Source organism: Mercenaria mercenaria, chromosome 12 (genome assembly GCF_021730395.1).
Source record: "Mercenaria mercenaria strain notata chromosome 12, MADL_Memer_1, whole genome shotgun sequence".
In the NCBI taxonomy this organism is placed as follows: Eukaryota; Metazoa; Mollusca; class Bivalvia; order Venerida; family Veneridae; genus Mercenaria; species Mercenaria mercenaria.
This window is the reverse complement of record NC_069372.1, coordinates 671,921-688,107: the sequence shown is the minus strand read 5'-3', so window position 1 is coordinate 688,107 and position 16,187 is coordinate 671,921. Positions and strand designations below refer to the sequence as shown.

Genomic DNA, 16,187 nt, shown 5'->3' with positions numbered 1-16,187 from the left:
CTGGAATAAAACAACAATTAGCTTTACTAGGTGATGAAATGAAAGACATACAAACATACCAGGGTGTACCACAGCTATTCCAAGAATCGCCAATTACATGGTCTCCTGAAGAAGTGGCGAGGGAATATAAAAAATACAGGGAAATAAACAAAGAACCTACTGAAAAAGAAATTAAAGAAGTACTGAAAGATTATGAAAAAGAACAAGCTTTAAAATCAGCTTCATCAATAGATTGGGGAGATAAATCTGTTGGACGGGTTCCTCAAGATGAACTTAAGAGATTAGAAGATTATGGAAGAAAAAAGATGGGAATAACTGAAACAACTGATGATACAACTGAAGAATTTCCTGAAATTGTTGAGACAAGACCGAAAGAAAAGGAAATACCTACAGTAGATTTAGATGCTTTTCTGGATAATGATGTTTTAGAAAAATATAAATATTACAAACCGTCTGAAATGTTTGACTTTTTTACTGCAGATAAATCTAATCCAGATAAAATAAGTAAAGACGATATTAAAGCTACAATAGATAAGGTTACTGGAGATATTAAAAAATTAAATGGTTCAATAACTGGCAAATCAAATGCAAAAGATCCAAATAAGCAAGAAGAAGCAAAAGAATTAAAACATGCCCAAGACGAATTATTAAAGTACAAAGACCGGTTAAAGCATATTCATGGTATGGCTTCTACATATAAACAAGATGGAAAGGGAATAAAATATCATAACCCATATAAAGTTTTACCAAATGGACAATATGGTAATTTAATTATTAACTTAAATAAACTTTATGGTCAAAACAAATTAATTGCTAAGGATAGAATAACTGGAAAAGAAGTCATTAACACTAAAGTAGATAATGATTTAATTGATTTGATTAATAAAAGATATAACAATAATAAAAAACATTCAATTCATTCAAGAAAAATATTTAAAGAATTAACAGAAAAATCAGGATTACCTATCAATAAAAGATCTATGAAATTTAAAAAAGTAATTAGGGGACAAGGTTATGACGTTTGTCCATGTAATCCAAAAGAATTGGTTAATGACTTGGAGTTAATTTGTGGTTCAATTAATGCTGGAAATAATAATGAAGAACTAAAAAATGAAGGTATTAGAATAATTGATGAACTATTAAAAATGAATTCCCTTTTACCAGAACAACATGAAATGTTATATAAAAATTATTTTTCTTGAATTTAAATTTTAGTTAAAGTTTTAAAACTTTAGTTTTTAATTATATATAAATGGAACAAAAAATAGTATTAAGTTCTGAAACAGTTAAAGATAATAAAAATACTCCGAGTGATTTTACAATCAGATTTAGTCGTTCTTTAATTTTAGATAAAAATAAAACTTACGTTGTTGGTTTGGATAGTATTAACACTATGACCTACTCTTGGCATAATATTAGTGATGAATATGACAATAAAAGAATTCGTTACAATAATGGTAAAGAATGGAAAGATATTATATTTACAAATGGTTCTTACAGTTACACAGATATTAATAATTATATTAAGGAAACATTAATAAGTAATGATGATTTTGAATTTGATAAATCAGAAATTGCTCCAATAAGTTTGGAATTTGATTTAAGTAGTTTTAAGATTTTGATTTCAATTACAGATAATTTTAAGTTGGATTTGGAAATATCAAATTTTCATACATTGCTTGGATTTGAGAAAAAAAAATTAGACAAAACTGAATGGGGAACTAAAACACCAAATATAACTAACTCTGTGGATACAATTTACATTCATTGTGATCTTATTGATAATTCACTTGTTGATGGTAATTTCAGTGATATTATTTATGCTTTAAGTACTGCAGATTTAACAAGAGCTTATCCATTTACAAAAGAACCACAAAGAGTTGGATATTCTGAAATTAATAAATATATTATAAATTCAATAAGAATATATATTACAGATGTATTTGGTAGAATAATTAATTTTAATGAGGTTGAAACAAGTTTTACACTAATTTTAAAAGAAATTAATTAAAAACTTTTAGTTTTATATAATGTACAAGAAAGTTTATGACAAAAATAAAGGAATATTTATTTATGTTGATGCTCAGACTGGAGCTTCAGCTCCCTATGAGCTTTACGCTCAGACCGAAGAAGAAATCATACACGGGACAGGTATCTTTGACACTTTAACGAAATTGTTTTCAAGCGGAGTTGCGTCTTCAATTAGCACAGCTGGAAAAAAAGCTCTGGAAACAGCAGGAAAAGCAGCACTTGAAAGTGGAACAAAAAAGGTTGGAACAGAAGTTGGAAATTTAGCTGTAAATAAAATTTTTGAAAAACTTAAAAAGAAACCTGCTCCGGCAGTTGGTAATTTAATTGCCAAGGAATTACAAGAAAAGAATAACAGTAAAAATGATAATAAAAATAATAATAAAAATAATAGTAAAAATAATAATAAAAATAATGATAAAGAGGAGGATATTCATATGAGAATAAATAGAATATTGTCAGGATCTGGGACACGTAAACGTATTAACAGATTAATTTATAAAAACTAAAGTTTTAACTTTAATAAAAAAATAAAATAATATATAATATATACATGTTTAGAACAAAAGAATATTGCGAAAGATACGAATTAACTCCTATTCAATTAGATACAGCTTTAATATCTGTCTTGGGAAATAATGTTAAGCAACAAAAAAACGGATATCACTTTACAATTAATGATAGAAGCTCATATTTTGATTGGTTTAATGGTTATTTTGAAGTAAGTTTTAAAGTAAATAAGCTTGCTAATGGTAATAATTATGCTGGTGGAGATCAAATTGCTCTAATTAATAATGCAGCTTCATTAATTGATCAATTAGTGGTTAAACAAAATGGAAAAATTGTTTATGATTGTAATAATTTATACAAAGTAATAAATGTAAAGAGTTTGGTTGAACTATCTGAAGATTATGTAAAATCAACTGGAACAAATGAGTTTATTTATTTAGATACTACTGCTGCTGCTGCTACTGCTGATAATTCGGGGTTTGCTATTAGAAAGGCATTAATCCAGGGTAATAAAGAGGTAAATGCTAAAATTCCATTAAATAATTATTCATTTTTTCAGGGTTTAGAAACTAATATTTTACCTCCAAGTCAAATTCAAATAACACTGCAGCTGACAGATGATGATGAATTAATTTTTAGAGCTAATGCTGCTGATCCTGGTAGGGTAATTGTAACAAAATTAATTTTGTGGGTTCCACGTTTGGTTTTTAATGAATTTGGGTTTGATCTAATTACTACTGAAAGATTTAAAAAAGCAAGATGGTCATACCTTAGGGAAATGATGACGCAATCAACTGATACACAACAAACTAATATAACCTTTAGAATAACAGCTGGTGTAACAAAACCACAACATGTATTTGTTTATTTACAACGACCTGATAAAAGTAATTCACAAGAACATAACCCACATTTATTAGATACATTTAAAATTAATGTAGATAATGAAAATTGCATTTTGAGCTCCTGTCGTCTTGAAGTTGGTAATGGTGTTTTTTATCCAGAAACAGAATATACAAGTATATCAAGAATATATGATAATGTAATTAATTATTATTATAAACAAAATAACAAAACTACTGGAAGTCTTTTAAATAGATCAAATTTTCAAAAATTGTTTGGATTTATTCATTTTAACTTGGAATATAAAAAGGAAGTAACTACAGAAGATCCTAAGCATATTACATTAACAGTTAAATTAAATATTCCACCGGCAGCTAATATTCGTATTTACGCAATTGTATTATATGAGGAAACAGTTGAAATAAATACTATTGGAAATGAACTTGCTATTGTTTAAATAAAATAAATATAAATTAAAATAAATATAAAGTATATAATGTCATCAAATTATATTGAATATAAAGTTAACCTAACAGATGGACTAAAGAAAAATTTAGCCCGAGCCTACAACAACAAAACTCCATATAATTTTAGATTAAAACATGAACAATTACGTGGAAACTTCCCTTTACTTTTAACAAAAACACAAATTAATCAAATTAAAAAAGCTGTTGCAAATAATAAGGGATTAGAAATTACAATTTCAAAGAAACAAATGTCCAGTCAAGGTCAAAATGGTGGATTTTTAGGAGCTTTGGCTGGTTTGTTAGGAAAAACAATTCTTCCAATGGCAGCAAAAATAGCTCCAAAAATATTAGCCCCTCTAGGCATTGGCGCTTTGTCTGGGCTAGCCAGTACTGGTGTTAGTAAAATACTTGGAAATGGTATGATTTCAGTAGCTAATGATAAGAGAAATATGATATCACCATATCTTACACCTAATCAAAGAAAGCAACTAGTAGGATCTGGAGTGATTAAATTAACACAAAAACAAAAACAAGACGGTGGGTTTTTAGGTATGTTGGCTGCTAGTCTAGGGATACCTTTGATTACATCTTTGTTAAGTGGGAAAGGATTACAGATTGATTCACAACGAAGACCTTACAGACGAATTCCTATAGTAAAAAAAAATAAAATTTATAAACAAACCAATATCTAACTTTGAAATTGAACAATGGGTAAAACAATTAAAAATTAAAAACTTTAGGGGTGTATTTAGTAGAAATAATTTACTAAAATTAAAAGAAAAGGACGAGTGTGGAATTATAAATTTGGACGACTCTGTTGGTCCTGGAACACATTGGGTTTGTTACTTGAATACTTTGTATTTCGACCCATTTGGACTTCCTCCACCAAAAGAAGTAATTAAGTATATACCAAATGTAAAATACAACAATGTTCAATATCAAGACAAAACAAGTATGCTTTGTGGATATTATTGTTTATTTTTCATTTAAATGTTACAAGATAAAGTACCGTTGTATGATTTATTGTATAAAATACTAAAAGTTAACAATCAAAGAGCAAACGAACAAACAATTATTTTATATTTCACATCTCAATACAACACGTAAAGAAATAAGCGTTTACATTGTAAACGTTACTAATAATAAACACAAACATTGTGCATGGTATTTCAAATATAAAATAGACGTTTACATTGTAAACGTTACTAAAAATAAATGTTACTAAAAATAGATTTACTTTATTTTACTATAGGTTTTAACAATAATTTGTTAAAATCTTTTTTTCTTTTTTTAATTGGCCGACATTGGTCGGTTTAGGTCAAAGGTTAAATGTTAAATTAGGTGAAACTGCGCTCGCTCCATCATATATATAACTACTAATGGCGGCCTCTGATGCATTTTTAGGTCTAAATTTAGTTACTCCCTTCTTGATGGTTGGGGAGGGGGTCAGGGGGCTCTCCCCCTTTAAATTTTTGAAAAAATGTGTGAAATGGTGGTCTCTGGTGCGTTTCTGAGTCTACATTTTGAGAATATATTATTCCTTTGCCAAAATAGTATGGTGCATCTTTGATGAGTTTTGGTCACTTTTCATCCGACTGGAAGGGGGGTAGGGGGAAGGGGCACGCCCCTCCCCCGTCGATCCGGCCCTGGATCCGGGCCTGGTATTAACCCTAGTATCAACGGGATCCGGGGTGGCACCGGGAAAAATTACATAAAGCTAGAGTAAATGGTGCAATCTGGCGACTTCATGGGCTAAACATACTCGTTTTTTTTTCAAGTTTTCACACTTATTTACAGTTTACTGTGTTTAAACACTGTAGTGGTGGTACGATGTTAGTTACGGACAACGTCTTGCCAGGGTAGAACCGGTAATGTTTATGTAGGGGATCAAGCACAAGACTCTGATTAAAGGCGTAATCCAATCCTTATGGCATTTTAGTCATTAAATGGCATTATAAAGGTAATTTCCATGTTTATGTAGAAACTACGTTTTTCGGCAGAATTTGAGACACGTTGCGGTTTATCGATTTTGCACAATACCCTGTCATCAAGGTGATCCAGCAAGGTGTCAGCGATATGACAAGATTCGTGTAAATATCAGTCGCCGATGCACTTCATGATAAATTGACAATTGACAAGAGAAGACCGCCGTTTTTATTCTAAGTAATTATCGGACGTCATTCGGCAATTTTATGCTCTCTTACCGGTCCGCCCGTCAACCGCTGTTTACCGCAGAGTATACAGAGCTTGATTTCCTTTTTTTGTTTAACTGGAAAACAATTCGAGCCATGTTAGAATACAAATTCAACATGTTTTAAAGATTACCATGTCCTATCAATGCAATAAAAAGACTTCCCTAACCCTAAATGGTTGAATTTGTAACAAAACATATTCAATGTTTGAGACATATGCTCAGACTAAGAATACGGACTGATATTTGGCAGAGGGCGGGGGGGGGGGGGGGGGGGGGGCTTGACCGAATATTTGTGTGAATATCATCAGAGCGACCTAGGGCTATTTAGCCCTGGCCGTCTTGTTTGAATTGTGCCCCTTTTGACTTGTCAATATCACATGTACGTCTGTACATAACTCCTCCTACAGTATATATCCGATTCAAATGAAACTTGATATACATCAACATGAAGTTGACATGAGCGTGTTATCTGCGCTTTCATGCCCGTTTATTGTTTTGAGTTTTGCCCATTTTTTTGGACTTGGCCATATTACAACTACATCTGTGAACTCAACTCCTCCACATTCTATCCAATTCAAATGAAACTTGGTGTTCAACCTCATGGTGAAGTGGACACGCACATATTTTCGGGACTTTATGTCCAGTTGTTACGTTTTGAGTTATTCCCCATTTTTGGACTCGGCTCCTCCAATAATTTCTTTGTAATTCAAATGAAACCTGGACTTATATATCTGATTTTTATTTTTTGTTAGCCATGTATCCCATTTTTAGATTGTCAGATATATGTCAGAATTTTTTCCCAGTTGGCCCCTTTGTTAGTTCACGGTGGGGAAACCAAGAATGCAACGTCATCAAAACCCAGCGCAAATGAGCTGACCACACACAAATTTACGTCGATTCAGGTCAGAAAAGTCTTGTAACTTTTTTATTACCGCAGTTTTCGACTCGAGATAAAGAGCACCGTACCCGGCCTGGAGTATACTATTCTGCGGTAGTGTTCCATGTTGTACGTTTAGCTTGGTTATTGCTCGAAAACGCGAACAGTTGGCAAAGAGGGTATGAGCTGTACCACACTTTCGTCTAAGAAAGTGAGTTTTGATCGTATTTTCGTAAATTGAGGACAGATTTGACGCTCATTTAATATCAGTGACGAGCATAATAGTCAATCATTGTTTTATTCTGCTATTTACAAGGATATCTGACGATATTTTATTCAAAACAAACAACATTATTAAAATGAGAACATCCACACTGACGACTTTGTTGGAGAACATCCACACTCTTAATTACCATTATTGCAGTTATGCTTCCTAAAAGCTATGTCTTAGGCAGTCAAGCTACGTTGTTCAACAACAAATGTCGTTGGGAAATTAATTTTGGTAAATCAACATTTACTTCCAGTCGTTTATTAACCCGGTAAGTCACATACTGTATGCGGAGCTTAAATTTGTTCACAAAATAATTTTAAATACTAAACAGGTAGCCAATAATTAGAAAAATAAATCTTCTCATTTCATTTAAATAATTTTGGCACCAATTACATATGCGAGATAACAAAGTATATGTAAATTTCTTTTGCCAAACCACAAACCTATACTTAAACACCCTTACAATTTTCCTGGCTGAACTACTATTAATGAACAATACGGCTCAAGCTCTATAAAATAGTTTGAAATTATTAAGATCTGCTAATATCAAAAGGTGTCCGCAACTAGTAAATTTATTAATACAGTTGTAACAGTATTTAGTGTTTGAAATTATTTTTTGTCCAATGGCATTGCAGTACATTTCAAATTATGGGAAATTTATTTTAATAAATCAGCATTTGATTGAAGTGCGATATTAGGGGCTAAGCTTCAGCCAGAAAACCTGCTCTGCGGGAACACTTAGACAGTCACAGCGGAGAGAGAAAATCAAGGATGTGAGGAGTGTGGAAAGGTGTATAAGTACTGACGAAAGTTTAAGGCGTCACATGAAAATCTTTCCCGTATGTTGCCTAAGGTAGTTCTACAAGTTCTGATCCATTTGTTTTTCTTCACTGATTTAAAATTCGATTAAACTCCGATTTTTTCCAAATTATAGAATAAACTTGCAACTTTTGGCAAATGTAAATTGATAGTGTCATTTTAATGAATCTTCTCAGTCGAAAATATAAGCTACGGTCTTACGTGTGCCTTTATTTTAGTTTATACAGAATTCATTTTAGGTCGATTGTGAAGAAAGTTCTACAACTTATATTATTCACTCTCGACCCCTCATTCCCGATAGGATCAATCTCCACGAGGGTATGAGAGAAGAGGTCAGTTTCCCTTTTAATGCTGAGCGCCAAGCAAGGAAGCTACTGATACCATTTTTCACGTCTTTGGTATGGGATCGAACCCACGACCTCGCGCGCTCGAAGCGGACGCTCTACCACTAGGCTATAGACGTTGCCTTTATTTTAAGAGATCAGCGCATTTCAAGCTGATTTAAAGACACTATTTAGAACTATTTAATGTTCGAACAATTTTAATATCACGTTTTATCTTTAGAAATATAATATTGTTGTCATGGGATTGCCATTCAATAAATGAATTTCGGTTCCGTACGCAGAACCCAGGCTTTAGTCTACGCAATGATAATACATTGTATGCCTTTCTGCCGGTTTATCAAATGTGCATAATCACCTTGAGTGATAATGCCCTTTTTATGTATAAGGTTGGATTGTATTTGATATTTGAAAGAGACTTCCATTTGCTGAAATAAGATTTAAAATATCTTAGTTATAATATTTAGTTAAAGTACTAACTATCCGTGTTTTATGCACTTTGGGGTGGATATAGTTATAAACAAAATAACAATACAATAACTATTCCAATCCTCTATTTGCTTTGAAACTTTGTTTGCAGGACGTTTATGCAAATTTGTCTTGTTATCTTAAAATATTTTTTTCCTAAGATGCAACCAATCTGAACACCGTGTCCTTATGCCACACTATACACAGAGATTAATGTTAGCCTAACATGTGCTCAGCCATTGCCATATGATTAGGCAGATCTATTTTAACTGGTCTAGACTCGAGGTAAATGGTTAGAACTGCTGATTGTATGTATAGACGACACTGGTTGTTGAACAACGTAGCTTGACTGCCTAAGACATAGCTTTTAGGAAGCATAACTGCAATAATGGTAATTAAGAGTGTGGATGTTCTCCAACAAAGTCGTCAGTGTGGATGTTCTCATTTTAATAATGTTGTTTGTTTTGAATAAAATATCGTCAGATATCCTTGTAAAAAGCAAAATAAAACAGTGGTTGACTATTATGCTCGTCACTGATATTAAATGAGCGTCAAATCTGTCCTCATTTCACGAAAATACGATCAAAACTCACTTTCTTAGACGAAAGTGTGGTACAGCTCATACCCCCTTTGCCAACTGTTCGCGTTTTCGAGCAAAAACCAAGCTATACGTACAACATGGAACACTACTGCAGAATAGTATACTCCAGGCCGGGTTCGGTGCTCTTTATCTCGAGTCGAAAACTGCAGTTATAAAAAAGTTACAAGACTTTTCTGACCTGAATCGACGTAAATTTGTGTGTGGCCAGCTCATTTGCGCTGCTTTTTGATGACGTTGCATTCTTGGTTTCCCCACCGTGTAGTTTATACATAATTTATTTTAGGTCGATTGTGAAGCAAGTTCGACACCTCATTCCTGATGGTATCCATCGCCACGAGGGTATGAGAAGAGGCCAGCTGAGCGCCAAGCAAGGGAGCTACTGGTACCATTTTTCACGTCATTGGTATGACGCTGCTGGGGATCGAACCCAAGACCTCCCGCACTCGAGGCGGACGCTCTACCACTAGGCTATCGAGGCCTAGTTGTTGACTTCATATTTTATTCTATCAAGTATTTTCAGCGGACATATGTCTTACAATGTTGATACCACTCTTGTTTTTTGAGCGGACCAGGAGTAGACATCTTTTGACGAAAATATGTCTTAAGGTGGAGTGGGACCTTTAAATTTTTTTTAAATACATCTATAAAAAAATTAAAGAAAGAAAATTGAGGATATTTCTGATTTATTCCCGTTATCCGTTTGGCTCTTATTTAAGCCACATTTGTTTGGTGCGCTGTCAAACTTGGCCACTAACGGCACTTTTTGGGCGTCATTTCTTGGCGTCATTTTCATTGTTTCTGTAAGGTTTTCAGCATATCCCTGTTTTAGTTGGAAGCGGACACAAATGAAATTTATATATTTTTAAAAGATTAAAAATTCCCTTTCCTGTGATATAAATTTCGTGAATGATCTATGACGTACCTTAAGATTATGACGCATTAAAGCGTCAGACTTAAACAAAATGTAACGTTGAGTTTAGCTGGAAAATTGTCCGTTTTTCGAGTATAACATTTTTTTGGGTCGAGGAATTCTGTTTAAATTTCAATCATAAATGCGCAAGTATATTTACTTGCGTTTGGTTAACTAAAAATTGTATGTCACCGAATTCGTTTTTTTTTAGTACGACCGATTTTGTTTTCCCAACCCCCGAGCTAAAATGCGACGTTATTTGGTGGTATTTTTAAAATTACGCTAAAGTTTCGGACGATTTCGGAAAACTTGTACTATGAAACATGTTGTCGACATTCTATCGTAAAAATATACGTTCAATGAAAGCATATTCTGAAATATAAGAAATAACACATATACAGTAAATCGAATAATAATTAAAAAAAAAGAAGTCCCGGCTAGTTTTGAGTTGCAAACTTTTGGTTTTTACTTCAATTATAACAAGGCAGTCTGAAAGACAGCTAAATCCCCCGCCACTGTTATGGATAGTAAAAGGGTAAACATCTGACCTTTAGCTGTGACCTTGACCTTGAACTGATATGGCTGACTCATGAATTCTGCACACCGTCTTGATGAGGTGATCATTTGACCCAAGTTTCATGAAAATCCTTCAAGGGGTTTAGGAGTAACAGAGCTTAAACCTTTGACCTTGAGTTGTGACCTTGACCTTGAGTTGACATGGCTGACTCATGAGCTCTTGATGAGATGATCATTTGACACAAGTTTGATGAAAATTCTTCAAGGGGTTTAGGAGATACAGAGTGGACACAAAATGGAAGGCTCAAACCTTTGACCCTAAGCTGTGACCTTGACCATGAGCCAGCATGGCTGACTCATAAGTTCTGCGCATCGTTTCGATAAGGGGATCATCTGACCCAAGTTTTATAAAATTCCTTCAAGGGGTTTAGGATATATAGAGCGGACACGAAATGGAAGGCTAAAACCTTAGACCTTGAGCTGTGACCTTGACCTTGAGTCGGTATGACTGGCTGATGAGTTCTGCACATCGCCTTGATGAGGTGATCATTTGACCCAAGTTTGATGAAAATCCTTCAACGGGTTTAGGAGATATAGAGCGGACACAAAATGGAAGGCTCAAACCTTTGACCCTCAGTTGTGACCTTGACCTTGGACCGGCATGGCTGACTCATGGGTTCTGCATATTGTATTGATGAGGTGATCATTTGACCAAAGTTTGATGAAAATCCTTCAAGGGGTTTATGAGTTATAGAGCGGACACAAAATGGAAGGCTCAAACCTTTGACCTTCAGTTGTGACTTTGACCTTGAGCCGGCATGGCTGACTCATGGGTTTTGCACATCGTCATGATGAGGTGATAATTTGACCCAAGTTTTATAAAATTCCTTCAAGGGGTTTAGGAGATATAGAGCGGACACAAAATGGAAGGCTCAAACCTTTGACCTTGAGTTGTGACCTTGACCTTGAGCCGGCATGGCTGACTCATGGGTTCTGCACATCGTCTTGATGAAGTGATCATTTAACCCAAGTTTCATGAAAATCCTTCAAGGGGTTTAGGAGATATGGAGCGGACACGAAAGTGTTACGGACAGACGGAAGGACGGACGGAGACCATTCCTATAACCCCCACCACTTGTGGCGGGGGATTAATAAACTTTATTAGCGTTCGATTTTAATACGTGGTTTTAATGAAATTACTTCTGTTAAAAAGCGCATCATTAAATTTTTGTATTATCTTCATTATTAGTATTTGATGTGAATATGTGTTATAATGGACTCATGCATCGTGTTAGAATCGAAATAAGAAGTTCCCAAGTGAGATTTATCATAGAATATATATATATATTTTTTTTGGTTGGGGTTAACGTCGCACTCCGTAGAAGCGATTTAAAACTGATCAGGAGTGGGTATGGGTGTAGGGACAATGTCATAGCGTATGAGTATGTTGTTGTCTTGGTCATTGACTAATAAAGTTTGTGTCGGCAGATTGCTGTCGCTCTTTTATCAAAATTTCGATCAAAATTTATAAATTTTGTAGTTTATTTTTCTTGCTCCACTTGCACTTGTTATTGTAAATACGTATTTAAATCTAAATACACTTAAAATTCTAAATACATACATGATTTCAGATGCATATATACTATAGCTGCTATTGACCATAAGAACAAATTGCTTAATGGCAATTGTCCATCAACAGTAAAATTTGGAAGGATAAGCAACCGTGTCTGTAACAACAGACTATGAATTCCAAAGCATTATTTCCTAAATAAAAACAAGTTACCTATCACATAATCAAAGAGAATCAACGACAGCAAAAAGACCAGATCATAAATTAACATTTAGACTTTGTTATCCTCATTGCCATAGTATAACACTCAATTTCAGTCATATAAACTATCACTTCATTAATTTCTACATGGAAATCATACCGTTATGACTACAATATTTCCGTGTCATTATACTGCAACGCACTTACTCAACCCTACATCACTCCGTCGAGGGAGGGGTTAGTATAAAGAAACCAAATTTCAATTCCAGCCGCCTTCTTCTTATGTCCTTACACTCATCTCCCAAAATTTATTGCAGAAAAAAATACATCAATCAAAATTAATCATGCCATGAATTTCCCAGTCCAATACTTTCACTTTATATTTCCCGCCAATCTGACTAAAGTACTTGATCTTCTAAACGAAGATCTGAGAACGACCCATTCACATTCGTCTTCTGTATATTTTGGATTTCCAATATTGCTATATTTATTTTCGCAAATCTATTTTTGTTTGAACCAATCAGACAACTTGTTCGAATGTCAAAGTGTAAGAAAAATTTACAGTTAATCCAGGGCTCGAACCCGGCACCTCTCGTTTACAAAGCAAGTGCCCTACCAACTGAGCTAATCGGATATCTGACATCTTTTGACATAAAAATTGTTGATATCAAAACCCAAGGCTTTTTAAAGCTTGCAGGATGTTGTAAGGTAGCTTTTGATTGGCTAGTGGAAGGGTTGTCAGAACGAGGCCATCAATAGCTCGTTGTCAGATCCTATGCGTAGCGTAATAGGAGATGTACTTTAGTCAGATTGTATTTCCCGCAGTAGTGCACTATGACAAGTCTATATCTGCATGTAGTTCTCGTGCGGCTATCAGTGTGTAACATTATTAACCGTTAATAAGTAGGCTATAGTATTATACGACTTTACAACTATGCTTTGCACGGAATGTCACAGGTCAGAGGGTTAGGTACTGGCTATACTAATCACTATAACCTGGCGCTGAGTTAACAAACTGTAGGGAATCTAAAATGATAGTATATTCATGGCATATAACGCGCGAAATGATTATACGTCCTACACCTTAATACGTTTGAAATACGGTAATACCTTGATTTCTTTAAAATAAAAAAGTGGAAAACCACAGGTCACCCAACACGACATAAATGAAAATGTTGCAGGTTCGGTTTGATTGACGGTAGTGGAAGTGCAAGCCCTCTAGCCCCGAGATGAGTAGAACTAAACATTTTTACACATGTTATAAGTACCAGAAAGTAATTTAGAAACCTAGGATGTACATATGTGCATATTGCCTTTTGTTTGAATAAACTCTCTCTCTCTCTCTCTCTCTCTCTCTCTCTCTCTCTCTATATATATATATATATCTGTCTGTGCAATAAATACTCAGAACCAGTTAATATTTAATCACTAATATCGTATGCACAATTCCTTTATCATTGTTTCGTGATATAGATTTTATATTTCAGCCTTACCACCTGTCACAAGGCTTTTGTCTCTGTATCATTATTTACTTGATGGTTTTCAATAACGTGGTGATTCATTGCACTGTAACTGTTTTGAAGTTTTGAAAGGAAGACGATTGTGATATCAAAAACATGCAACAGATGGCAAACAATAACTTGGTCTAGAAATCAATATAATGCTTACAACATTTTCCTAACTGCAATATTTAAGAGAATTTACCGTAAATTTAGGTGAAGAAAGAAATAAGAATTTGTTGAAATAGCTTCATCATTTTGTCTGTTTTTAAATTGTGCATAAGTCAAAGTTTTCCCTCAGCAATCTGATCAGTTCATAGGCATTCTAGAGTATTTACTGCAAGGTACTTTGCATATATTCTGTTGTTACACGTATGAACACATGTATACTTTATTTAAGAATTGAATAATAATTTCTGTGCGTTTATACGGGTATAAAGTACATTGGGACTTCCTGCAAATTCATGAATCACACAAGCGATACTTGGCCTTCCAGTTTCCTTTGAAGATCGAAAGTACAGAGTATTAATGGCGTCACATTTTCACCGGTCAAGCATTCAAAATGTGACGCCATTAACACTCTGTACTTCCGATCTTCAAAGGTAACTGTATATACCACGGATCGGAGTCTTCCATGAACGTCGTCGGCTTTTCATTCGTCTAGAAGTAATGCCTGGAATGAAACCTAGAGTATTCCCCACCAGTTAAGCTAGAAACTTGTACTCTCCCAACAACAACAACAACAAAACATCTTGTATCGGGACCCTTAGTATATAGCCAGGATAAAGGGGCAAAACAGATATATAAAAAAAACCATAAAATTTATTGAAGCGCACATGGTGGCAACTACATGTATAATATAAAATACTGTCGAAATGACATGAAAATATTGCAATATATTAGCTTTTCATACCCAATTTTAGCATATAAACAGCGAAATGCTTTCCCATAAACAGTACGTATAAATATAATATGAAAACAGGAGAATTTTTCTTGTCGGAAATGGAAGTTCAGTTTATTACACTTTAAATGGCTTTATTGCTGTCAAAACATTGTCTATCGAGATTTTGCGTTTGTTTGTAGTGGACAAGACATTCACATATTTAAATAATCTGATATTATATCCAAATTTTGTTTAAAAAGTAATCAAGGGAGTATCAGGGTCATACACCTTGACACATGTTTTAGGTATAAAGCCAACAAGTCTGTTGTTGTTTTTAACTTTGACCATTCCCGGAACGTGTGTCTCTCCTATGTATTCCAAAATGTCTCCAACACTAACCGCTAGCTCAGAGACGGACTGAAACACAATCAAAAGCATTTATAAAACATCTGATAAAATCTGTTTGATTAAAAACAAATAATTTATGAAAGACTATCGTGTTTTATTCTTTTAAAGTGCGATACTTTAAATTGTAAAAGAAAATAATTATGTACCATACATTTGTATAATATACATGTATTTGATTACTATGAAATGAAATTAGAAATAAGAACGTCTAAAAAAGGTACGGAAAAATCAAAACTTTATAATTTCATATCAAAATAAAGTAATAAAACTGTTTGCGTGTTATACTTAATATATTTATTTTACCGAACTGGTATTATATTGACGGCAATCCACTATTGTATATCACAAAATAAATACGGAAGAAGTATTCAGAACTACTGATTTAGTTGCACCAATCACACAGTATAATGTTTTGTCAGTTAATTGTTAGTTATATGTTCAGTATATTAACATAACATATTGATAAATACATTGTGTTAGTATATGTTACTACTTATATTGTATTATTGTTGAAAGAAGATTCGGAGTGGGTGAAGGGACATAGCTAAAGTTGTGGGATGGGTGTGCGGAATGTGAAAGATAGACGGATTTGTTCGAAGAAATGGGTACAAATGCATTAGTAAAGCATTTTATAGCTAAAACATTATGTGGTAAACCACGAATGCAGAAAGTACACGTGAATAGTGATTTAATAATGGTTTGAGTAAAAAGTCTACGAAATTTATTTGGAACAAAAAACTAGAACATAACAGGACAAGGTTGGATACGGCAACATGGGTGT

General features: G+C 33.8%; 1 protein-coding gene across 4 annotated transcripts in view; it reads right to left on the bottom strand.

The window, feature by feature from the left end:
• Positions 1 to 14,917: 14,917 nt before the first annotated feature.
• Positions 14,918 to 16,187, bottom strand: part of LOC123533761 (proline-serine-threonine phosphatase-interacting protein 1-like) — a 29,782-nt gene continuing 28,512 nt past the window's right edge. For 2 of the 4 annotated variants that reach the window (XM_045315603.2, XM_045315601.2), the window contains exon 13: positions 14,918 to 15,415. In XM_045315603.2, the coding sequence (XP_045171538.2) occupies positions 15,251 to 15,415 (165 nt within the window). In that variant the 3' untranslated portion in view covers positions 14,918 to 15,250. The remainder of the gene's footprint in view (positions 15,416 to 16,187) is intronic. The other 2 variants (XM_045315604.2, XM_045315605.2) reach the window with 1 other exon arrangement.